Raw genomic sequence first — 26214 nt, 5'->3', positions numbered from 1 at the left:
AGGCGTGGTGGAGAAGGATGGGAAAGTGTGTGAGAGTTAAAGGGGACTATTTTGAAGGGGAAAACTTGTATTTTGTAGTTTGGATTTGAAAGAAATCTTTTGTGGCCTCATTTCTGTTTCTTTTCTGATTGACCTCATAGGATACTTCTGTACTGATATAATATAAGGAAAGAAATCCATTTGGGTACTTTGCCCAAAGAATGCTAGCCTTGCTCCTTTTTAGGTGAGAACTTTCCATCAATATAAATGGAACGGACGGGATTTTTAGGTTAGTTAAAAGCTTGTAGGTACAGTGTGTAAGATTGGGAGTATTAGTGACACCTGCCAGTCAGATTTCAGACTACGATGCAAACTTCTGGTGGTAGCTGTGGCAAGCAGTGGAATTTTAAAAATGCAGATCCATTTTTTAGTCACGTCTGTGGTAGCGTGGCAACATGCAAGACGAAAAATCCAAGATGGCGGAGTCCGTGGAGGGAAATGTCCCTATGTACAAATTAAAAGGGTTGTACTAAGTTAATAAAAACAAACACTTTTATTTACTCATGTAATTAAACACTTGTTTTATGCCCCATTTACGTGACAACTTTTTTGAGTGAAAATGCAAAAGTTTTGTAGTGTTTTGGCTGTTCGTTTACATGGCAACGGTGTTTTGGTGCCTGAAAACGGACATGCGCATTGCAGCTGCAGTAAATATCCATGCGCGAGTAGGCCTATAACGCATGCATGGATGGGAAGCCCAAAACAAAACAAAGATGGCCGACACCAGTGTACTGTTCATGCTCCTCACTCTTTTGAATTTAACTGTACTCCTCCAACAAAGTGCTGATATACTTCACCATCACTTGGATCATTGGAGACATATTTTGTGCCTGCACCAGATTCTGACTCGACCCATACCCCATCCAAAGGCGTATGGGTCAAGTCAGAATCTGGTGCAGGCATGAAAATCACACCGCTGTCTACTGGCCTGGCATGTTTACTACATCATTTTTGGTGTTTCCTGCAGTCTCGTGTAAATGGAGATCATTTTAAAAATGTTGCCATCTGAACGTGGAACTTTTTTGAAAAGAAAACAGAAAACGAAGCAAAACGTTGTGTAAATGAGGCCTTAAAAGGCCTATTATGTTTTAGTTTCACCAAGTTTGTTCAGCTAAATGCTACTAGGCTAAATATCCTCTGTACCTTTAAGAGGTAAAAATTGTGTAGGTAAACAGTTATTTTGGTCAGGTATGGGAGCGGCACTTTGCCGCGTCAACCTTGGCCCTGTACTGGTTGATAGCCTCGCAGACAGCAAGCAGATCAATGAATAAAGCGCCAAGATAGGTCAACTGCTCTACAACTTCCACACTTTCATCATTCACAGACACAGATTCAATGGCAGCATCCAAGGTGTCCCCGGATATCTTGATCTGTGTTTGGCCCGGGTGATGTGCAGTCCCAGTGTTTCCAGAATCCTCCAGAGGGCACTGAGTTGAACACCTTGCAGAAGTCAGCATAGGCTGCAACACTTATTAGAAACACGAATGCAGTGACTGATGAGTTAAACAAAAGAATGATGACTATTCTGAACAGGCATCATAACATTCCAAAAATCAAAGTTACAGGTGTATCTGTTCGGATTCTCTCCATCAGGCTGGACAAACAGTCCATCTTGTGACCAGAAATATCATAAATGAAAAAAAAACAAACAACAACAAAAAAAAAAACGATGATTTGAGGCACAAAATGCAACAACATTTCACCCAAATTGGGGATGTGGTGACTCTGGTGAGCAGGATGTGAAGCTGGACTGCTATTACCAGTGCTCTTAATTCCAATGCAAACAATAGCAAAGTGATAGCGCTGGTAGCATCTTGAAGGAACAGCTTATTTTAGCAACATTTTGCTCTAAAAATGGAGATTATGTTCTGTTTTGCTTTATGTCAGGTTATTTTTACATCCAGTATTAGCCTCGCCACATTGTTGGCATGGCTTAAACTTCATCTCTAAAAAGAAACAACATCCTCTTGATTTGATTAATGCACTGAGCTGACTGTGACCTTCTTTAAGAATAACACCGGGCTGAAAACAACGGGTTTGTTTTTAGCAACAATCAGCAGAGAGAGATTTTTCAGAAGTGTTCAAACTCCTCTCTGTGAAGTGACTCATAAGTCACAGGTCTGTTTGGTCAGAGAGAGCTGTTTATAACTCTGCTGTCTCCCACATCCAAAGCCTTTCACAGGGAGAGGCATAAATGAGAGCTCTCCAACAGCTCTTCATTCATATTTATACACTAACTCATTCATACAAAGATAGATCGTTATAGAGTTCAACCAGTGACTCAACTTCAAATGAAGCCATGTTTCAAAGTGTGGGTATTTTTGATTGTGACTAACTGTGGGGTTAATTTGTGTTTTTTTTTTTGTTTTTCAGGCGACTTACCGTCCATTTCTGCGGCAGATCTTGGAGGAAGTTTTCCACCCGGATAAACCAGAGTGTCCGGACATTGAGCACATGTCAGGAGGACTCACGGATCTCCTCAAGACCGGCTTCAGCATGTTTATGAAGGTCAGACATAAATTGAATTTTTAAGTTATACTGATATATTTTCAGTTCAATTTATTTTTATGGAGGGACAGTATGTCTGCCTCCGCCACAGTAGGTGGCATATGCTCCCTTTCCACAAATTAAAGGGCCTCTTCCCTTTTTTCTGAGCTTTTATGGAAATGATGGAAATATTGACAACATATACAGTAAATTTTTATATTTCTTACACAATCTTGATTTTACTTTTGGTATGAATGAATTAACACTGCACCTCCAGCTCCTTTGTTCTCAACTGGTGGGTCAAGACCCAAGTGCTTCAGCAATTGTTTTTCTCACCTCGGGTCTAAAAAAGATATTTAAAGGTTTTAAATTTGATTTTTAAAAGTGTGTAGAAACAAGGAAAATTGTTTGGCTATGATTAAAACTAAAGAAATTTGGGCCACAGTTTTTTTGTTGTGGGGCGGTGGTAGTGGGTCCAGATGCTAGACCAGTTTGAAACCACTGGTCTAACCTGCACAGCAACATTAGCATCATTTGGAGTGGTGGGTAAAATTGTTCAAGACTTCACTCCTATTCTACCCACATTTCCAAATGAGTATCAAACTATGGAAGACTAGAGCCCTGCACTGGACTCCTTTCTAAATTCCACCTGCTCTTGTTGGATTTCTGACATCACTACACACTCTTACAGTGCGTGCTGCACTTGTAACAGCTGTGTCAAAAGCTCTGTCCAATCTCGCCTGAATCCTGCACACATTCTGACAATCCATAATGAATGTTCAGAGTAATAACAGTACATTAAATCATGTATATGTAAAATCATCTATCATCATTTACTTCAAAGCCATACGGAGGTGGAATTGTCTTCTGATTTCTGGAAAGTTCTTGCATGATAAAAACTGCAGTGCACCTCCATCAGCTCTCATGGACAGTAAGATAAACTTTACTCTATTAGCACTGTGCTTTTGCCATCCTCACTATTTGATACTTACTGTCGTAGACCAGTTTGCATGGTAAAAGGTGTTTTGCCCAAAAACTGCACAATGGCTCAGCGTCTCTGCTTGCACACCGATTGTGGTGATTGGCCTACAACATAATAAGGGTAGCATTAAATCTGTGTCTTTTGACTTACAAAGTTTTAGAGCACTGCTTTATTGTGGAGCTTAAAGTGTAAGTAAAGCTCAGAGATAACTCCGCCCACTTTTAGAAATTTGAAAAATCCACAAAAAATGTGCAGTTTGGTACTGGAAAGGGAGGGGAAAAGGATGGGTTTTCCAGATGAGGTGGGAGTTACAGGGACTCCCCTTGACAGAAAGTGACACAGAGTCCTGCAGCACTGCTGCCTCAGAGCGATATTTAGAGGCGGAGGATTTTTCCCCGCCAGAGTCCCCCTGAAGCAGGCTGTGGAGTGGTGGTTCTGAGCACTACCTGTTTTGGCTGTTTGCTCCAGTACCGGCGTTACTAAAGCTGGAGCTTTCAGAGCCAAGGCAGTGCAGGTGCAGGAGAGCATGGGAGTGGTCTCTGAATGGTGAGTTTATTAAAAGCCATACAATTATGCAGATTTTTATCAGTTTGGAGCAAATGTCAGAAGTAACACCATCATTGATGTGTTTTATCATAGTTCAGTCAGATACTTAAGTGTACATCTGAAAAAAATGTTAAAGTGTTCACTGCCTCTTTAAACAATGCAAAACACCATTTGGCTGCATGGAGACTGACACGTATTCAGACATGTTCATGCGACATCGCCAACCTTAATCAGTAAATAACAGCAAATACAATAAAGCATTATTTCTAACACCAATGTGAAACACATCTCCTGTGTTATCTTGTTTAATAAGGGCACAGGGAAGTTCAAAGGCTTCTCCTCTTTTGTACTGTGGTGGAGTAAATGAAATGCACCATCATGGTGCCCTCCATTTAATCCTGGTCCTCTAACAAGGCATTCAACTCAGTCAACATCATTCTCAGCTCTGACATCCAATTTCCTTGGTAAACCGGGAGGAAGGAAAACTAAAGTACAAGATGCAGCAGTTTTGGATTTTATTTAAAATCTGTGCATATTTATGATTCTTTTTCATGGCACCAGTTTCGATCCAGTACACCCAAAAAGTCTTTTGACTTGTGTCAGGGACAATAGGAGCAATAATATTGCATGTAAATTGACACAGACACACCACCAAGTATAGTAGTAAGATGCTGCAAATGTTTTTGTACAGTTCAGACAGTGTTGCAAGTTGTCTGCAATTTTTCATAGTTAAAAATTTGTCCAACTTGCAATGTCTATATTTCTGAGATGTTCAGATCCTGATACCAACTCCGATACTAAGGTGTTGGTATCGGCCGATACCGAGTACTGATCTGATACCAGTGTGAACTTTCTGGACTGACTGTACAGACTAGCAAATTATTTTAGACCTATATTTGACTCAGAACATGGCTCAACATATAGAATCATAATGTACAGCATCACTGTGACCCTAAAGTTGATTTTCTGCTGATTATTGAGTTGTGCTGCTAAATATTAAAATAACAATAATACAGGGGGCTGCATCACAGGCTCTCTATATCTCCATTATGCTCTATTCAGGCAGCATGAGGCGATGACAGAACAGCCTACCACTGGCAGACAGACCCTCACAAAAGGTAAACAATATGGCGGGTAGCATTCAAACTAGCAGTAATAAATGATCGTAGTTAGATTAAGATGAACGAAAAGATGTTCAATACTGGGTTTACTGGTGTGGATTTTATCATTAAAGTCTCCAAAAGTCCCATGAGTTCCAGGCTCGCTGAAAATGCTGCCATAAGGGATTCAAAGGCATCAATAGTGTCAATGAGAAAGCACAACGGCGAGCTTCAAAAGGAAAAGCAAGTAAGAGGCAACGATTTATGGTTCTTTTGATAAATTGTATCACTTCTTGTCATGGAAGGTATTTTAACGATCACATTCAGAGAAAGACTGTCACACAGCCTCCATTCTTTGCTGCTGCAGTGGGTCCTTTGGTTCTTCTTCGCTGCTCTAAAAACGGTAGCCTGTGCATGCAGTGTTTTCCAGAGGAATTGATTTGCGGTTTATAGCGCTAACATTTAGCATGGTTAAACGAAGCAAAATATAAAGTTAAACCAAACAGTATTGGATCAGTGTATAAACTTGTGTACTCACTGATAACAACACCTGCATTTCAAGCAGTATCAGTCGTATTTCCAATACTGGTATCAGAATCAGAACAGCTTTAGTATTTTTTTGCTCCAGTATCGGGAGGGTTTGATCTTTACTGGAATTTGGTGATTCTTTACTAGAAAGATCTTGTCTATCCCTAACCTGACACGCCAAATAGATTTGTTTCACACATCCATCTGGGAAAGCTTCAACAGGAAACATTTGGAAGAAGGCAGAGACTTTGAAAAAAACTAGGAGTGTGATAAAATGAATGTTCTGTCTGTCAAATCTCTACGGGCCAATCAGAGCAACAAAACACGTCACGTAGCCGCTATCACTTTCTAACCGGGCCAAAATGGTTCAGACGGGAGCTTTGCAAGATGGATTCGCCAGTGAAAAACAAGGAAACAGGCATATCATCTGCTTTGCAAGGTTAGTCTATCCCCATTCAGTCATGAAATATCATGATCTGATTTTTGACCCATATCTCCTCAGCTTAGTTAAACCCAAATGAAAAGACACGTGCAGATGCAATGGGGTCAGCTCTGTCACATCCTCCTCACCCCCTCTGTACCGACGCCCGCTGTGGACAATAAAGCGCCCTGCTCCAACTTGACCTGATTTGACAAGCTGCTAAATCTCTTACGTCTGAATGAATTGATTCTGCATTCAGGAGGTGAAAAATAAACACAACACAGGAGCACATTAAAAGGAGAAACAGTGACATCTCCACATGCAGCTCTTTTTGTTTCACATTTAAGGGGCACAGTTTGCTTCACTTCCTGCCACCTGTGTTTGCACCCTGATGCCCACAGTGAGAACTAATCCCATTTCAGAGTCAGAAGCTGGTCCACTTCTTGTGTTCTGATTATGAAGTCGAGGGCTGAGGCTTCATGATGCTCCTTTGTACTAAGATTTGCCATACACCAGAAGATTCTGTTCCTGTTTGACCCCAGCCATCCTGGTTGCGTCAGATGTGGCCTTGCTTTTGTGCTGTAAGGAGAAAATATAACCCTCTCATCAGTCAAAGACGCTCCAAAGAAAGAAAACCCTTGGAAGATAAATGTTAATTTTTCATCCTTTTTAGCCCATATTTTACCTTTGAACATTGCAGTCAGATATGCAGGGAATGAAAATCACTGGCAGTAATTAAACATGTAATTTTATTAACAGTCTGCTTCACTGTCAATCATCTGCTTGTTCTTCCTTCGGTCTTTTTAAGTTCAGTTTGTGGAGCATCGAGAGCACCAGAGGGGGACACAGACATGGGTTTTTGTGGTTTTATGAATATTTGGAGCTGAGTGGTTTTCCTGTGTCGTCTCTGTGGGTAACATATATCCACCACAGAGCAGAGCCTCCATCTGATTATTAAACATCTGGATCTGTTTAAACCCATGATTACCCACGGGGAGGAATTACGCTGGTTGTGTAACTGTGGCCTGGTTTTACACAAATTAAAAATTTTGGCCTTGGGAGCAAAAAGTCAGACAGACTGTAAACCTTAATGTGGAGTGTTGTGTAGGAGCGAGATGCACACCCGTTATGCTATAAAACAAACCAATAAAAGTTCTATTTTTAACCACCAAGACCCCGCGAGGCTGCAGCTCGTTTCATTAGACTCAGTGGACCTGCAGGCTGGGGTATGACCCTGTGAGAGCTGAGCGCTGTTAGTTAAACCATCGTCTTTAAATGTCTGCATGGACGCTGGTGTTTGTGTCTGCTGGCCCATATTTAGAGTTTGTTTACACAGGCATTACTCCTCTTCAGGATGTCCCACTTCTGCTCCTTCTTAAGTAAAGTTTGTAAAGAGTCAGAGCTGCTGTCATTTCGCTCCTACAGGACCCGACCCACAGCAAACAGTCAAAATGTAATAATGATGGAATAATCAGCTTGACCCTCCTGTGCCAGAGCCATCAGCTTATTCTCATTCTGAAACTGATGTTTGTCATGCCCCTCTGTGCCTTCTTCAGATTCACAAACAGCTCTACTCAGAGTGACGCAGCAGAGAGATGGAGAGAGCTAGCCTGAGGGCAGCGGTCAGGAAATGAATTCCCCAAATAATACAGGAAGGACTTTGACTCAGGAAAGCAGAGGTGGAGACCAGTGAAAACAAAAACAACACCCTGAGTGACTGCTTTTCAGCCTAAATGTAAGGTTTAATCATGAGGACATGAGGTGAAACCTGTCACAAACAGGTAAAAAGTCATGAGAAATAAAAATCTACATGATGATGGGAAAAAGTCGAAATGTTGAGTAATGAACTGCTATCATTGAGGAAAAATGTCAACATGTCAAGGAGAGTCAAAATGCTGAAAAGAGAAAAATGTTGAGGAAAAAGTCAAAAGTCAAATTTTAAAGAGAAATGACAAAATGTGAAGAAAAAGTCAGTATATGTAAAAAATTGAAATAAGAATTGCAAAATAATGTAAAAATGTCCCCTAAAAATTTTTAAATTTAATCAGAAAAAAAAGTCTTCATGTTCAGAAAAAAGGTCAAATTATCAGACAAAAATGGAAAGAAAAATCGTCACAATGCGAAAATAATGAATATAAATGTTAAAGAAAAAAGCCAGTATGAAGAGAAATAAAATAAGTATTGCAAAAAATAATGTCAATATGTCCCCTACAAAATGTAAAAGTGTTCAGGAAAAAGTCTTATTTTTCAGAATAAAGGTCAAAATGTAAAATGAATTGATTAATTAATTATTAATGCATGAACCCAGCCTTTGCCATCTCTTCCCCAAGTTAGGCATGTAACATGCTCTTCCTTTTACGACTCTCCATCTTCACCTGGAATTCTGTCAATGCCCAGATCACAACCAAGGATTTTGTCTCCTCAGCAGACCACTCTTTCTTTTTTTCTGCTCATCTTCACAACCTAGAATGTGATACGCCCACTGATGATGTCACGGTGCCCAAGAAAGAACCATCTATTTTTGGTTCCAGCTGAGAACCAAATTTTCAGGTTCAGAACCAATTTTTTTGGAATGCCGGCCGGTTCAAATTTAGGTTCAGGAACCGGAACCGGCACGGAGCCCTACTAGTCTGAAAGGCCTAATTTTGAACTGGCTGGAACCAAAAGTAGTTGGTGTGACATCATCAGTGGGTTTATCACATTCTAGGTGAGTGGTCTGCTGGGGAGACAAAATGTTTGGTTGTCATCTGAGCATCGACAGAATTCCAGGTGAAGATGGAGAGTTCAAACAAGGAAGAGATAGTGAAGGCTTGGTTCACCTGCATACCAGACCAAATAATGAATTAACTCAAGAAACTGAAGAAGGAATACCAGGACAGCGGGAAAGACTTGGGCAAAAGTGGAGCTGGAAATGGTTGTACATGACCACCACCACTTTGGTTCTGATTAAACTGGTGTGAACACAGGCTGGTTCGCCAGAAAGCGCCAAGGTTCTGAGACTCCAGAACAGAACCAGAGCCAGAACCAGAGCTGTGTCTGTCTGAAAATACCTAGATAAGGCCCCATTAATACTGAGAGGTCCATCCAGGGTTAGATGCAATATAACATGCATCCATCCAGACTTCTTTATAGGGTGCTATTGCGTATTTACTCGGTCTGAAACAACAGGTGGTGGTATGCACGTAGCTGGTTTACAACCCCACAGAGGAGGAGAAAGAAGAAGAATTTACCATGGCAATCACTGGGGTTATGACCTGAGCAAAGATAATTTTTGTTTGGAAACGGCAAAACGTCCATCCTGCAGCCACGGATTAAAATCACTTTTAAGATGCCAGCAACTTTGCTCTTCATATCTGCACATCTACGTGCAGCTCAGAGGATTAAATAGGCTCGCACTGTGCAGGTACAGCAGTTTTTGAGGTGACAGGAGACTTTTACTGTCTTTGCACCTCCTCTCACTGACTCCAACTTGTGTTCATCTGTAAGGTGAGTCACAACAGACTGTTTATTGACTGGATTCTGATGATTTCCACCCTTTATTGAGGAAGAATGTGAACAAACTGCCATTTTGTGGTAAGAAGTTTAGTTTTTACGATGACGTCAAAAAGCTGATACGGCGCTCTGTCCCATATCCAAGCACAGTTGCACACACATCTCATCCGAACCATGCCAGAGTCCACTTGTATCATGCTCGAGACCACCTCCCCATGTGGGCTCGGGCACAGTTCATTTGCATTCACACTACCAAAACAGACCGGACTTTAGGCTTAAGTGCACTGCGATCCAAGACCGGGCCCCTAGTGTGAAAGCCACCTTAGAGAGGCCCCAGCTTAATTCAGCGAGATGTTACCAAAACACATTCTGCACGAGTTACAACAGCATGGCTTCACAGTGAAAGAGGGTGGGGCTTAGACTGGCCAGTATGCAGTCCAGAACTGTCACATTGAAAATTTAAGACACATTATGAAGCAAAAGATACATCAACACAAACTACACATGGTTCATAGAATGAAGATGTACATCAAGAAAGAAGGAGAAAGAATTCCACTTTCAGTTCTTCAACAGTCTTCAGATGCTCGGTAGAAGATAAGGTGATGTGGGAAACAGGCTCCTGTCCCAACTTTTTTGGAACATGTTGTAGGCATCAGATTCAGAATGTTTATATATTTTACAGAAGCAATAAGATTCTAAACATAAGGTACAACCCCAGTTCCATAAAAGTTGGGGCGCTGTGTAAAAATGTTGATTAAAACAGAATGCAGTGATAATCAAATCTCATAATCTGGGTTAACTCACATTTAACACAGTGTCCCAACTTTTTTGAATTTGTGGCTTGTATTTAAACATGATTTAACTTTGTTAAAATCTGCTGGAATGATTGGTATCTCACCTAAAACAAAGGAGGCTGCAGAAACTCACTTTATCTGCTTTTTAAACATTCATAAATTAAGCAGTAGAATTCTGCAGATGTTCAGTATTTTGCCCTTTGGACACGAGGATGTTTTCCTCCCTCCTTTTCAGCAGCACATTTCTCATCCTTACACACCTCCATCAGCCCATCCTCCCCGACTGTCCCATGGCCGTACACATGGTCCAGACATTAGTAGCTGGAGTTGTCTGGGTCTAACACACATGCAGGTGTTGATCCACTCGCACATGGAGCCGTTTTTGTCTGTGATGAAGAGCCAGAGGAATCCGCCTCTAGATAATGAATAAAACATAAGCGGAATAAAGAGGAAAACATTTGTTCTCACATTTTTACCACTAAACACATGTTGAATCATCCCCGACACGCTTCCTCTCAGCCTGCCGGGGCTTCACGTGGACTGCCATCCTCGCCTCGGGTCCGCCCCCTGCAGCTCTGATTGCTTGGTTAGCATTCAGAGGCTGAGCAAGTGCCCTGAAAGCCCCTCGCCAACCAATAGCAGGCAGCCATTATTCCCCAGTAGCCAATGAGAAGCCTCCCTGCTGTTCAAATATACCCCGCAGGGATGTTTTAGACGCTTTTTGCTGTTGTGGCAAACATCTGAGTCTAAGAGAGAGTGGGGCTACACCTGCATACATGTCCACGTGTCAGCCGTCATAACACCAGAGTGATAAGACTCCACCATTAAGCTTTGTCTGTCGTTGAAAAGACCTAACTGAGCTTTAGCACAGCCTCCCCAGTGTCCAGCTGAGCAGTGACTCAGCTCCCAGGCACAGATAATAACATGGAGAGGAAATGATTAAGTGTTCCCTGCTCTAAGTGGATAGAGTGGGTTGTTTATCAAAGTCTGAGCTATAATAAGAAGCAGAATCAACACCTCAGACAGCCTAATATACCTTTCTGTTCCCTCCCCAGGTGAGCCGCCCTCATCCCAGCGATAACCCGCTCCTGTTTCTCTTCCTGGTCGGTGGAGTCACGCCCTCTGAGCTTCGTCTCGTTAAAGAAGTTGTCACCGTGCACAAACCGGGGACCCAGGTGAGTCGATGTAACGAGATGAAGTCATGAAAAATCACCTCTTTTTGACACTTACAGAGTTTGAGTCATTTTTGGTTAATGTTCAGTTGTCTTAGCTTCTATTGGCATGTCATGTTGACGTTCCCATTCAAAAGTATAGAAATTAAAACAATCCTTGGATGATGTTGTAGCTCAGCAGAAAGAGTAGGTTTCCCATGCTGGACGGAAATCCAACAATCTCTGTTACAACTCCAATTGTATGATCATCTAATACAGAGGTGTCAAACTCAAGGCCCAGGGGCCAAATCTGGCCCGTGGTACAGTACCCGGCCCACAAATCCTATCACAATTTAACAATAACTGGCCCACCGGTATGAGGTTTGCAGATTTCCTCCAGTATCAAAATGTATACTAAACCTTGATGATTAAAATCATCCTGAAGTCATCAAATTTACGGTCAAGAGTTAAAAAAATAAGATAAAATTAATTTGTGTTTTTGTTTCAAGTTTGCATCTTACAATTACAACTTAAACTTAGGATTTCACATTTTTATTTCATATTTTGACATTTTTTATGAATAATTTTGGCCTTTCAAACACGCAATTTTTAGTTCCATCTCATATTTTACATTTTAAATTCACATATATTAATTTTACCTCATATGGCCTATAAAGCTCATATTTTTGAATTTTACCTCATATTTTGAGCTTAAAAACTCGTTTTTGAATTTTATCTCATATTTTGGCCTTCAAAACTCGTAACTTTTAATTTCATATTCTCCTATTTCACTTTTTAAATTCACAGCTGTGAATTTTGTCTCATATTTTGATCTTTAACATTCATGATTTTGGCTTTTAGTCTCAGATTTCTGCCTTATTATTTTTTTTCTATTCTATTTTTCTTTTTATTTTGTGTTTTGACCTTTTGACTAAGAAGTTTGCCTTTTGACTTCAGAGTTTGAGCCTTTGAACTTTTCATTTGGACTTTTTTATGTTGATGTTTATGTTGTTTATCATCAGAGCTAAGTTGTTTTTTCTGTCCCATAACTCATGACTTGTGAAAATGAGGTTGACAGTTTTTGGTTAAATGTTGACCCTGTTTGGCCCTTGAATCCAGATTCTGGCCCCTGCTGGGATTGAGTTTGACACCCCTGATCCTCTTATTAGCCCTCCCTATTTTCATCTGTCCTATCTAAAAAAACACAAAAACCATCTATCAAAGTGGTTTAGGGGGAGCTCAGACTAGTCAATCTGTACTGTGTCTAAGTACATTTAAGCCCAAAGTCCAGTTTGTTTGAAAAGTTCAGTGTAAAGGTTAGATTTTCTGCCCGACTCCAAGTCTGAGACTAAGACCAAGACCAGTCTGATGGTACCAGCAACCCAGGCCTTGGGCTTAGACCAGATCACTCTCTATGGAGTCAAAGACAACCTAACAGACTTGGCAGCATAGCTGGATTTTACTCAAGATTTTTGATTTTTGTCTATTTTTCTCAGTTTTTCTTCTTATTTCCTTACTTCAGAACAGCTTGTCCCTGTAAAGTGATACAAAATTAGTGTTTTAGGTTTGATGTATGTCAGACCACTGTGTTATGAACCACCAGGCCAAATTTCAGTCATAAAAAGCATCTCTGAGTCTATAAAGTTAAGTTTCAAATTTATGGAAAATGTATGCTGCACTGAAGGTTCCCAGGAGCACAGGGGCCTCCACTCAAGGGCTCTTCCAGAGCTGGTCACCCAGCCAATCTGAGCAATTGGGGAGGAAGGGCCTTAGCAAGATAGGTGACCAAAAACCTGATGGTCACTTTGAGCTCCAGAGATCCTGTGTGGAGATGGGAAAACGTTCCAAAAGGACAGCCTTTACTGCAGCCCTCCACTGATCTGGGTTTATGGCAGAGTTGCTTGAAGGAAGCCTCTCCTCAGTGCAAAACATAAAAGCCTTCTGTTTGGCCTCAATTCTAAACACCCAATACCGTCCTAACAGTGGTGGCAGCATCATGCTGTGGGAGTGTTTTTCAGCTGCGGGGTTGGAGAGACTGGTCATGGTTGAGGAAAAGCTAAATGGAGGAATATACAGCGATATCGTCAGTGAAAACCTTTTCTGCAGCACTCAGGACTTCAGACTGGGCCAGAGGTTCAATTTCCAACATGACAGTGACCCTAAGCATACAGCCAAGACAATGCAGAAGTGACTTAGAGCGGCCCAGCCAGAGCCCTGACTTGAACCTTATCAAACACCTCTGGAGACCTGAAACTGGCTGTCCACCTGCAGTGCTCTTCAAACCTGACTGAGCTTAATTATATATAAATAGTAACAGGACTTAGTAACTAAAGGAATGAGGATCCTCCGGTTTATCGTCAGCATTCAGAAAGTCAAACTAGAACTAAATGGAGAGGTGTTTGGGATCCTGAACACCTGCCCTTATTTCTGAGCTGGGCTGATTGGTCCAGATCTCTGAAAAGAGACTGACTGCCCATCCCAACAACCAAACCGGACTGACTGGTGGAACAGACCATACATAAGCAAAGTCTGCCTCTGCTCTCCAAGTTTTAGCTGGCCCATGTCTGACACCATTTCTCTGTAAACTTTTTACACATGTGCTTGAATATGCCACCACTTTCAGGACTGCAAAGCTCAGTATAGCTTTTTTGTACACAGAAATCCCTTCCTGCCCCTGTGCAGTCAACCTACAGCAGTCCATAGAGGATTTAGGATCCATGTGAACATAAAATCTGAGAAGCTCTAACACATACATCTTTTATTATTGAAGGCAGACTCCCAAAGTATTTGTTTCTTCAGAGATGCCAACCACCAAAACCCCATAAATCAGTCACAACAGTTGAAAAATTGAGCCCTAAAGTATTTAAGTATGGAAGAGATAGAGATGAGAAGTGCTTCTGGCACATTTAGGTGACCCTCAGAGGGGGCTGATGGTCCATGCACCGCCCCCCATCAGACAGATTTCAGAGCGGGTGAGCAAGCATGAGGGCTGACCTACATACACCAGGGGTTTCAGATCAGGTGCAGAGGTGAGAACAGCATCACATGCATCAACAAATGCTAACACCATGTGGTGTTCTCTCTGCCTGTGTTTGTGTGAATTGAGTGATAATTACAGTCATGCAGATCATGTAAATAGGACGAGGAGGAGGAGGAGGAGGGGGCAGGCTGGGTGATGTGGGTTTGTCTTAATAAAAGGCTTTGAGGCAATGAAAGGGCCGGCCATGATCAAAGTCCTCATCTGTAATCAGGAAAAAAACTGCAGAGAGCCGCTTATACAATAACCTGCTGGCCCACACACGCTCTGACCTCAGCTCACTCGCTCTAACCTCCACAAACGCACACACAGCGCAGAAAAGGCATGACGACCCACGTCTGTGGAGCAGACGTTACTGAACGGTTACAGCGAAAAACCAGCGGAAAAAGCTCTGCTCCGCTTTCAGGCAGAATTCCTCTGAAACGTCCTGATGCTGCCACCACAAACAGACACCCGGCCAATTTTAGATGCCGACCCCGAGTTAAGGCAACAATCAGCAGAAAACAGAGCTGCCCTGTTATACAACACAGGACGACTGAGGCCTTCTTTTTAAGACAGCAGCGGGCAAACATCTGCAGCTGCACCACAGTGTTCAGAAAGAAAATCCTGCAAATACTCTTAGTATGGCTAAATGTTTCATTCAACTAGTGCCTAGCATAAACTAAAACCCTTATAACCGAGAGAGAAACGCTTTAAGAAGGCTGAAGTCTGGCACCTCATAGCATCTAGGCTCATTTAAGCACAAACTACAGTAGAAAAGTAGATATCCTGAGAGTTAAGATGAACCCTGAAAGCAAACAATGGAGCAGAAACAACAATAACTTCTTGAAAACACGTCATTTCAGCAGGGTGGATGCAGTTTTGCTGGATGCACGCCACCATTCAGCCACCACTGACTGACCAAGCTCAGATGGTGAACAGGGTCTGCAGTAAAACCAGACTACAAAATTTGTAATTTTATTCTGATATCTAGCTTTGTCTGGGACCAGGACATTGCTTTAAATCAGTGACTCTTTGGTCTACTCATGGGATCTACCACCACCTCTTTCATTAAAAAATGTGACCCAGATACCAGAAAACTTTAAACCATTCTGATGTTTTTCATATAAAAATTTGCTGTTTAAACGCTAAATGAAACAAAATATATGGCTTAATCCAGAGAGAGCCCTAAGAGGACACGCATGCATTTTATTATGCTCCTTTTCCATCAATAATGTGCCCATTTTGATTGCTTTATTTAGGAATTAACACATTACCGTGAACAAACCAACAATCTTATCCCACAATTATGACATAAATAAGTCGACAACTTGAGAAAACAAACAAAATGTACTTGCTATCACAGTGAAATGATTTCCTCGTAAAGGCAATGCATTGTCCAGATTCCATGTCTGTCATCAGGCTGATCCACGAAGCTGCAAACTGATCTGCTTGATCCCAATCATGATCATTTGAGAAGAAAAAGGCAGCAGTTACAGGCGTGATTTGATGAAGTGGCTGTAAGCTAGTAAACAATGGCGGCCAGTGAGGAGATAGGCATGGATGCAGCTATAGCAACAGTTTGAAAGAAGAGCAAAGAACCACCCTGAAAACTTTTCTTGGTATCAAAAATGTTTTTTCTTCTCCTGACTGACTTTGACAAGCCATTCATTTAGCAACTGGCTCCACTGATGAACAACATGACCCTGTTGAGCTCAGGTTTCCTCCCTGTCAAATGTTTTGTCGCTACATTTATCCGATCAGCCTCCTAGTTTTTTTAATGGTTCTGCCCTTCCAGACACCATCTTAGGGATGCTACCCAGATGAATGTGAGACATTAGCTATCCCACAAGTGTGGGAAACTGTCTATCATGGCAGGTTAGAAACACAGAGTGAAATGTAAAAAATGTCCACAGAGTCTAGTACTGTAAAGATAAACCGTAAAGATTCAGAGTGCATCGGTCCATGGGGTCCTGGATCGGTAAAAATATACCATGACTCAGTCCATGGTCTGGTTCTAACACTGGAGATTGTTTCCCTGATGCTCTGCTGATTGCCCCACCATGCTTTGACTCAGCATCTCTAATCTTGCATGACCCGCAGTGACCTCTTACCTTTAAATGAGAGTTACATTAGCTGTAGGTGCTCACTATCTTATAGTTCCAGTTTTGTCCCTCAGAAATCAAGTCATGTAGACTTAATATGAAGGAAGGATGACTTTCAAAATGTCCGGTCATCTGTACACTTTGGAGAAATGTGATTATGTATAAAGGAAGTGTATAAATCCCATTGTTGAGACGGCAGAGTTAAGGTTAAGCTAAAATGCTAACATTAAATGTAGCACAAACAGACCTAAATATTAAACGCTTTACTTAGTCAAAACTCGGTGTTGTCACAGTATCCACAGCCCGTTTTATTCCCATGGTTTACAAACATGTGTTGTGAGGGTGATTAATTTGGTGACATCATCAATACGTCTGAGTTCAGTGATGTGAGCGTAAATAGAGAACATTTCATCGAGAGAGAGAGGATATTATCTGAACCACATGTAGAATAAATACTTACATGAAGAGGAATTATAGAAGAAGGCTGTTTTTGTTTGACTGCTCACAGTATTATTTGACCCATTATTCTTATGTTCTAGCCGACTCACTGAGCTCAGTCTATTTATTTAAATCTCCTTTAACTGTTATATTAGCTTTAATTTGTGGTACATGAGCAAATTAAATGTTTTGTTTTTACTAGGGCTGTCAAAATTGATGCGTCAATGCAGATTAATCCATCATCATGAATAATCTGATTAAAAATTTTAATGCAATTGCGGTCATCGGGGATTCTGCCAGCACTTTGGCTAACGCGTCGCCAAGCTTGCAACAAACCACCCTCACAGAACGCCAAATTTAAAAGGGAAGCTATGAATAAAAGGGACTATTTTGTATCAAATTGATCTGTATTGTTTTGAGATTTAACATTACCAGCTGCTTACTGGGTGACAAACATGTCTGGCCCAGCTACATTTCTCAATTTAAAATTTGGCCCAGTTGAATTTGTAATAGCCCTGGTGTATATATTCCCTTCTTTCTTGCTGCTTGCTTATGCAATATGAAACACGATTAACATAGGTTAAAAATGAATGATATTTAATCATGATTAATCTAAATCAATCCACAGCAACCCTGTGATTAATCTGATTAAAAATTTTAATTGTTTGACAGCACTAGTTTTTACTTTTATCAGATTAATGTGAAGTTACAAGTGCAGAGAGACAAAAATGTAAACGCCAGTGAAAACTCATTTTAAAGTCTGTAAAGTAAATCCAAAATGTGTGTCCAAACACTCTAGATATATTGGAATATGGTTGCTGTAAACATGTGAAAACATTGAGCTCTACATGTGACTGAATTCTGGATTTAGACTGTAAGAAAGTTTTTCACCTCTTTCCTGGCTGGGTTTAATTTGGGCCGGGCAAATATAGGAGCTCACGATATCACTGGTCTAAATGAGGAATAACCCCGCCCCTCTAACACTAAAATATAAAATCACAGAGTTGTTCATCTCAGTACAGTCTGTTGTTAGCTGGTGTCACTGCCTTTATTTAAAGTTAACAGTTAAATGCTGTTTTTCTGTTCATTGTGAGGTAAATTTCCCAAATCTAGCAGCCACAGTGGTCTATGGATCATTTAAAGCATCAGAACAGATTTGTGCCAGAAAACAGTAAATTTAATCCCCAACTTCTCTCTTTGCACAGAGCCAGGTAGCTGCGCTCTGATCAGAAGATTTTTTTTTTTTTTTTTTCCTGAGAGGATCATATTTCTCCTGAGTGGGCGTGGCTTCAACTCATTCAACTGACACGCCCACACCACCCTAAACCAGATTTTACTGCCTCATTTTCATGATTTTGAAGCTTAATTTTATAAACGTAGAGATACTTTTCATAAAACATGACACACAACTAGGGATGTAACGATATGAAAATTTCATATAATGGTTATTGTGACCAAAATTATCACGGTTATCATTATTATCACGGTACTGTTGAAATGTGCTCAAAATGTTCAAAAAGTACTTATACACACACTGAAATCATTTAACTAAGTTTTTTTTTAATAAAGTAAACACACACAATGTACTTTGTTGGCAGAACATTAAAATATTAACATCAAACATACAAATGTGCATTAAAGATGGCACCTTATGGCCATAAGAGGTAGCTGCACTTTGTGCAAATTGTAGATAAGATCCAAGAATACTTTTCTTTACATTCAGTGCTCAAGACTAGATCTAGTATTACAGATCTAAGAAAAACTGTTTCATGTACCTTTGTGTACAGTCTCTCTCTCTCTCTCTCTCTCTCTTGCTCTCTCTCTCTCTCTCTCTTGCTCGCTCTCTCTCTCTCGCTCTTTGGCTCTCTCTCTCACTCGCTCTCTCTCTCGCTCTTTCGCTCTCTCTCTCACAATGTTTTCAAACTGCGCACAGACACCAGAGTCTCAGAGAGCGCTGCTCCTTCTTCTTCTATGGTGTTTAACGGCAGCTGGCATCCATGAAGTTGCATTACTGCCACAGAGCGCTGCGGCTTCTCCAGGAATTGAGCAGTATCACCGTGAGTTTTCAAAGTTCCGCAATCAAACACGGTTTTAATGGTAATTAAAGTTTGACATGGTAATACTAACCCTCTCGAATTTTACCACGGTTTATAGTGATACCAGTTATCGCTACATCCCTACATACAACAAACCTAAAATTCAGATTTTTTTAAATCACTTTACAGGGACTTTAATATTTGTCTCCAAACTAACTGTCAAAGTAAGTCAAGGCAGGTCAAATCATTCTGTATTTTAATGAATCATCAGTGAATCAAATCACAGCCTGTGAATCGGGCTTCAAACCAAATCCTCTCAAGAAAGAGAGATTCAAACCCCTGACAGCTTTATACCTCATAGACTTTAACCACAAATTCACAACCCACCTGAAGACAGCTTTGCAACTGGTCCAGATCACCAGTTGAAGACCGCTGCATGAAAATCTCTTTGGTTGAAAAGCTCACTTTAAGATCTGGGTACAGTAAGAAACTGCAAAAGGATTAAGGGCCTGTGTCCACAGCTATTGTTTCAGTGCTGGCACAGCTCATTATACAAAACCTATGCGGTCCGAGATAATTGAGGCTTTCATTTTAAGTAGAAAACACTGGAAAGGAGCAAACATCTGCAGCTGCACCGCAGTGTTCATAAAACAGACTATTCTTTTTATATGGCTAAGTGTTTTATTCAAAGCTTAAGATGATCCCTGGACAGCACCATCAGCGTCCTAAGCACTAGCATGCCCTCAGTGCAACCTCTCAGCGCTCTCAGTTGAAAACAGATCATAAGTCAACTTTAGAAACCAAGAAAGTTTACCTGCAAAATCTCAAAAGCCCATTTTATACAGCCATTATATCACATTACACTGCTTTTACTATTAGCTTTCCATTTTTTCCATCCATTGTCTATACCACTTATCCCATTGGGGTTCGTGGGGGTGCCAGAGCCTATCCCAGCTGTCATTGGAGAAAGAGGCGGGGTACACCCTGGACTGGTCGCCAGTCAATCACAGGGCTGACATATAGAGACAGACGACCAGGCACACTCACTCTCACACCTACGGCCAATTTAGAGTGATCAGTCAACCTAACAAGCATGATTTTGGTGGTGGGAGGAAGCTGGAGTACCTGGAGAGAACCCACGCATGCACACAGAAAGGCCCTGGCCGGAAGCGACCAGGCAAACTTCTTGCTGTGAGGCAACAGCGCTAACCCCTGCGCTGCCGTGCAGCCCCAAAAGACAAACAGTCTCTCTGAGTCATGTCAAACTTTGTCCTAATTAGACTCAAAACTGTCCTGAACTTAACCTCTAAAAGAGTTTTTTTTGTTTAAGTGTGAACTTGAAATTCTATTTTTGGTCAAAAACAGTAAACAAACATGGTCTAAATCTCCTCAGCAGGAGGAATTAATCAAATTAGGAAAATAAACCAGCTATCAAAACCCCTGATTCATGCACCTTGTTGATTCCAGTCTTCCCATTACTCACTGTGGCAGTAGCGCCTGCTTCATTTATAAGTGTCGAGTTACACGCTGTGACCTATTTTAACCTCAGCTCTTGTGTTTTGCTCCACTCCAGGTGCTGGTTTTGTCCACCAGACTGCTGCGGGCGACCGATATCCCCACGCTGCTCTTCTCCACACAGAGACTGACGCCTGATATCGGTGTTTGAAAGGTCGCAGACACGTGCAAACGCACAAGCCAGCTCACGTGGCAGAACACACAACACCATCGACATGTCCATGCCTCGTCAGATGGGAGTGTTGGAGCAGTGATGAGATTCACTGAAAGGCCAATGGAGGAACATTCCTGTCATTTTTATGTGAGGGTGGCATGATGGGTTTAATTCTAACATGAGATAAAAATGTGTAAAAGTGGGATTATTTTAAGGTGAGAGGGGAAAGGAACCAATTCTCTGTTTCTGACAAAGTCCTTTTGAGGTATGTTGTTTGCATTAAATGGAAATATAATTAAATAATTTACCTTTCAGACAATTCTGTGTGATGTTTTACATTTCTATGAACTCTACATCAGAATCAGGCTGCCTCATGAAACATCCATCCAGTTCTTATCAGTGGCTGGGTCACAATGGCAGCAGACTAAGCAGGTGGTCATTCAAGGCTTTCTAGGTGGAGGTTCTCAGGAGGTTTCTGAATTCTCAATGAGCTCTGGATCTGCCCCAAGACCTCTTCCCAACTGGGCCAGCTCTGAAGACCTCCAAAGGGACCTTAATGTAACATTACTGAATAATACCACAATGAGGTGCCCAACTTCAGACTTCTAGAAGTTAACTCCTCTATTGTTCTCAGCAGCTTAAAAACAGATCTCATCATCACACATGTGCATAAAGGACACTTAAAGATCATTCCTGGATCTTTCACACTTAAAGCAGAGAATTTCAGCCTCACATGGGAGGAATAAAGGCTCACAGAATCATCCCTTTACATCAAGAAGGCCTAAAACAGGACGATACGAAAAGGAGATCATAAATCCAGATAGAGAATTACACTACAGATTACTGGGAGAAGCCAAGTCTCCTGTGAGAGCGTACATGAAGACGAGAGCCTTTTAGTGTTTTACTTACAATAGTGGATCTAAAGTTCCTAAATGCAGCTGTTAGATGTGAATTATTTCTAGCAGAATGTCATCCTCCACCATATGAATCAGCCTGCAATCTGTAGCCACCCATTCAGCAAACACTGTTGAAAGTTTGCTGCTTGCAGAGTTTTTTGAGCGTCAATCCAGCATGGCCTGCCTTTGTCTGAAGGGGGTGGGGTTCTCTGCATTGGCGACGTTCTTGGCCAGCGAGTGGCAGGGTGTTTAAGACTCTATGAACTCTGGGTAACTCCATTCACATCAACACTAAGTGCAAATAACTTAAGAATTATCTTAGCATCTTTTTGAAACATTTTTGAAAAGAAAACAACTTACTGCTGTTCTTTGTTCTTCTTTTAACGAAGAAATGTTGTCAAGTTCTGATAAAACTGGAGCTTTAGCAGCTTCCACATGAATGTCTTCTGCCATAATTGCACAGGCCTGTTGTTGGTGCTTGCTTATGCCACAACCCTGCCCCTCATCGCTGATTGGTCCTCTCACTTTCTAACCGAGTCCAAACTGTTCAGACGGGAGCTTTGCAAGATGGATTCACCAGTGAGAAACGCGGGAACAGGCGAGTCCATCTGCTTTGCAAGGTTACATCACTACAGCCCTTCTTCCTTATCTTGCAAACTACGGGATGAATCGAGGGTCATACAGAATATTTGTGCGTTAATTGTGCAACAAAAAAAATGTGGAGTTAAAATTAATTTAAGTTAGCACGTTATTAACACATTAACTTGATTATATAAAGCTGACAATTCAAGCAGAAAAATGAAAGGAATGCCTGCTCACTTGCTCAGTGCCACATTTTATTTTTTTTAAACCAAGTTATGTTTGGACCAGTGATCTTTCTTTCTTTTTTTTATGTATTTTACTTTTTAATGTCTGACCACACCTGCCACCATAATGATTCTCAGCCTTTTAGTGTCCCAAACATAGATATGTGGGTGTAGCTCCTATTTTTTAAAGATATCTGCTCCAAATCAGTGTTAATTTTGGCAGCTATTTTAGTCTTTAAATGAAAAGTATTTTAGTTTTAGTCACATTTTTAGTCATTTCTACCCTTTTTAGTTTTAGTCTAGTTTTAGTCCATAAAAAGTCCTCACAGTTCAGTCTTTACTTTTAGTCCAAGCATTAATTTTCTTGCCTAAATCTGGTACCAAATCATGGTAGTGTGTTCTCTGCACCCTGTCAAACCTGGGGTCCCTGCTTTCTACAGCTGAGAGGCAGAATAGATACAGATGCATTGTTTTTTGACAGACTTATCCACAGTTGAGAAATATCAGAGTTTTAACGTCAAAATTTACATTATATTTTAGTCTAGTTTAGTCATCTAAAAAAACTAAACGTAGTTTTAGTCAGTTTTAATCATCAAAGATCTATTTTTGTTAGTCTTAGTCTGGTTTTTGTCATGGAAAAAAGGCTGTCGAATAGTTTTAGTCATAGTTTTAGTCAACGGAATTAACACTGAATCCAAATGTATTGATTTAATGGACTTTTTGTAGCATTGACATAAATCTCCATTTCTAAAAACAAAATTTAAAAAAAAACACTCTGGTTGCCCATGTCCTAATATTTTTGTTGCTCTGGAATGAAAACATTTGTAATGTTTATAAAGTATAAAATAAATAGGGTGCGATTAATCGTGACTATCTACAGAAATCCTGAGACTAATTGCAATTAAAAATCTCCATCTATTGACAGCCCTAGTAAATAGCAATTGGACTTGAGCTTGTATAGTGCTGTTTTCTCACACTTTTACACCAATCACACTTACCCATTCACACTCTACATGCAAACACTGTTGGAGAAAGTCGATACCTGTTTACACACCACTTACTTAGAATTGGGAGAAAAATATGGTTAAATATCTTGCCCAAGGACACAACGCCATGTGAATTTAGGAGCTTAGCATAAACCCACAACCTCCCAGTTGACAGGTGACAGACTCTAATTTACTGAGAGGCTAGATTTATGTTTTTTATGTGATCACTTTAGCTTTACCAATGCTTTATGAATGCTTTAATAGATATATTCAAGTGTTACAAATTACTTGACTTCTAAAAATATAAATCTTAACCCAAAGTTATTTAGCTTTTAAAAGGTTTTAATTAACTCTCCTGGACTTGATGTTTCCTCACCTCTGAACATGCAGAATGATGATTCCATACTCAACCACATTTATAATGCTCATACATCAGTATTAGTGAAATTTACTCTGCACACAGCAAAACCAGGAGTGTTGACATCTCAGTGTTAGACATTTCAGAGTGGATTGTTTTGCCCCAGAGTGTAATTTTAACTCCATTCTGAGTTAAACTGCTGTCAGTGTTGGAGTTAGCTGACAGAGTTAAGGCACTCAAGTGTTGATTTATCTCTGTAGAGAGTCGGTTGATCCAAGCACTTCACACTGCCATTTCAAATCTGGAGGGTGCTGTTTTCCCATCATGCATTGTGTGTTTAGCAGTGTTAAGATGCTGTCTGTTGTACAGTTTTCACTTCTGGGATCTAGTTGCTCATGTTTGTGGTGGATTATTCTTGTTTTTGATGTGAGACACATCTGCACCATGAGTGAAGTTGTCCACTGTGTTAGTGACTTCCCACATGTGGTGTAAAGTGATCTGTAGAAATGAACAGATTCTTATGAAAAGATGAACTCCAATTCTGTATTTGTCTCTCTGCCTTATCCTCAAAGAAAATAGTTGACTTTGCTGCAGGTGTTCAATGTGAAATAGTAATCCTTAGTAATTAGGAAAAATACATAACAAATAATATATATATTAAAAAATTGTATTATTTATTTCAAATTCACACTCAAAGTGAGAGGAAATCTTTTATCTGTCTGAAAATGTTACACTAACAGTGAATTCCTAACACTACAAAGAAGTGTTAAGCTACTGTAGCACTGATTAGTGTTAAGAGGTGCCCATTTCCAGAAATCTTCTCAAGTTGTGATAGTTAAAGGCACCTCAGCCCACACAGCCTTCTTATCCATCCGTCTAGCTCAGCGGTTCTCAAATGGTGTGGGAGCCAAGTCATGGTGTGGTGTAACAATCTGTACAACCAACCATTACTGCTACTATACAGTAACTTAAGCTCAGTCAGGACCACTTTGTCAAGAAACATACATGATTTGCAGCCAAAAATAGTTATTCTTTATTACTAGTTGTAAATTTGCACTTATTGCTGTTATTCATATGTGGCTGTCCTGGGAAGGAGGAGCTGGGGTGGAGGTGGGTTGTAAAAAAAAATGGCTTGGAGAGGGAGCAGGAAAGCATAGCTAGGTTAGAGTAGTTTAAATATGGCAGCATGAGTGTGATAAGCACACGATAAGCGTGCTTTTAAGCAAATCAGCTGGCTGTCAGCTGACAAGGGCTTGCGTGAGATCAGCTGATCTCAATTATATAGCAATGCTTGACTCTGTGGTCCGCCTGGCCTAATGCTATATGCTCATTTTACTGGAACACGGTTTAAAAAGGCTATTTTGTATAGATATGGATTTGGTGTGCCTTGAAATTTTGGCTTGAGCTTAGGTGTGCCTTGGGCAATAAAAGGTTGAAAACCACAAGTCTAGCTGTAACATTGATTTATTTATCATCTTCATACCCATTCACACTTCTCTGAGATCAGAAGGGTGATGCCCTGTGCTGTAAGAGAATCTCTTGCTCAGTTAACTGATAAAAATAAAGTTGCATTTTTCACACATAAGCCACATTTCCATCAGGGGATCTGGTTTGATTCGGTACAGTTTGGTATGGTTTGGTATGCTAAACACCAAAATAGTTTGCGTTTCCACAGACGCCTGTACCTTCACTTGGTGGGCGGGCTGTAAAGGTGATGAATGTGAAGTCCCATGCAGCACAAGTCTGCTGGTCCAGCTGCAAAGTTATAGAAAGGATGAGTGACAGAAATCACTATAGGGAATAAGAATTAAACAGCTTTATTTCAGCTGAAAGTGCTTTAAAAAAAAAAACTATATCTTATCTATGTTGACTGTTGTCAGTGCAGCTCCTCAGCTGATGGAATACGTGTACAGAGACGTTTTGTGTCGTAACTGTACATTAATATATGAATATATCTAGTCTATAACAGTTTCTATGACAAAATATGAATGTTTAGAGCTGTACTGTGAGAATTCGCCACATAAAAAATAAAATAAAAGTTCAGCTGGTGTTAAAATCAAACTAGATTCAGTCAGAAATCCTGGGTGCACTGATCTCGTTTCAAGATAGGCAGCAGCCCGAAGTTTTTCGAGGACGTTCAACAACCACAGAGTGATGTTTTCACAGGTTACCTAACGTAAGATGTAGATTAAGAACTAGTTAAAGTGCAGAGAATCAACTGTTCTAAGGCTTCGTATTCACAAAACTTCAGCATTAATTTAGTTTCACATCCGTCTCGGTTAGACCAGGCTGTGAGCCTTCAGGCTCTGCTTTGTGTTCTTAAAATCAGGTCCAGATAAACATCGGAAAACTTGATTTGTCACC

The 26214-nt window shown here is 40.6% G+C and overlaps 1 protein-coding gene across 1 annotated transcript in view; it reads left to right on the top strand.

Moving 5' to 3' along the window:
* The window catches only part of scfd2 (sec1 family domain containing 2), a 282684-nt gene extending 261566 nt beyond the window's left edge, over positions 1 to 21118 (top strand). The window contains exons 7-9 of the mRNA XM_041790453.1: positions 2413 to 2547; positions 11445 to 11564; positions 20709 to 21118. Of these exons, the coding sequence (XP_041646387.1) occupies positions 2413 to 2547; positions 11445 to 11564; positions 20709 to 20801 (348 nt within the window). The 3' untranslated portion in view covers positions 20802 to 21118. The remainder of the gene's footprint in view (positions 1 to 2412; positions 2548 to 11444; positions 11565 to 20708) is intronic.
* The last annotated feature ends 5096 nt before the right edge of the window (positions 21119 to 26214 follow it).

This window comes from Cheilinus undulatus, linkage group 7, assembly GCF_018320785.1.
Source record: "Cheilinus undulatus linkage group 7, ASM1832078v1, whole genome shotgun sequence".
Classification (NCBI taxonomy): Eukaryota; Metazoa; Chordata; class Actinopteri; order Labriformes; family Labridae; genus Cheilinus; species Cheilinus undulatus.
The sequence above is the reverse complement of the archived record's forward strand: the minus strand, read 5'-3'. Positions and strand labels throughout refer to the sequence as shown.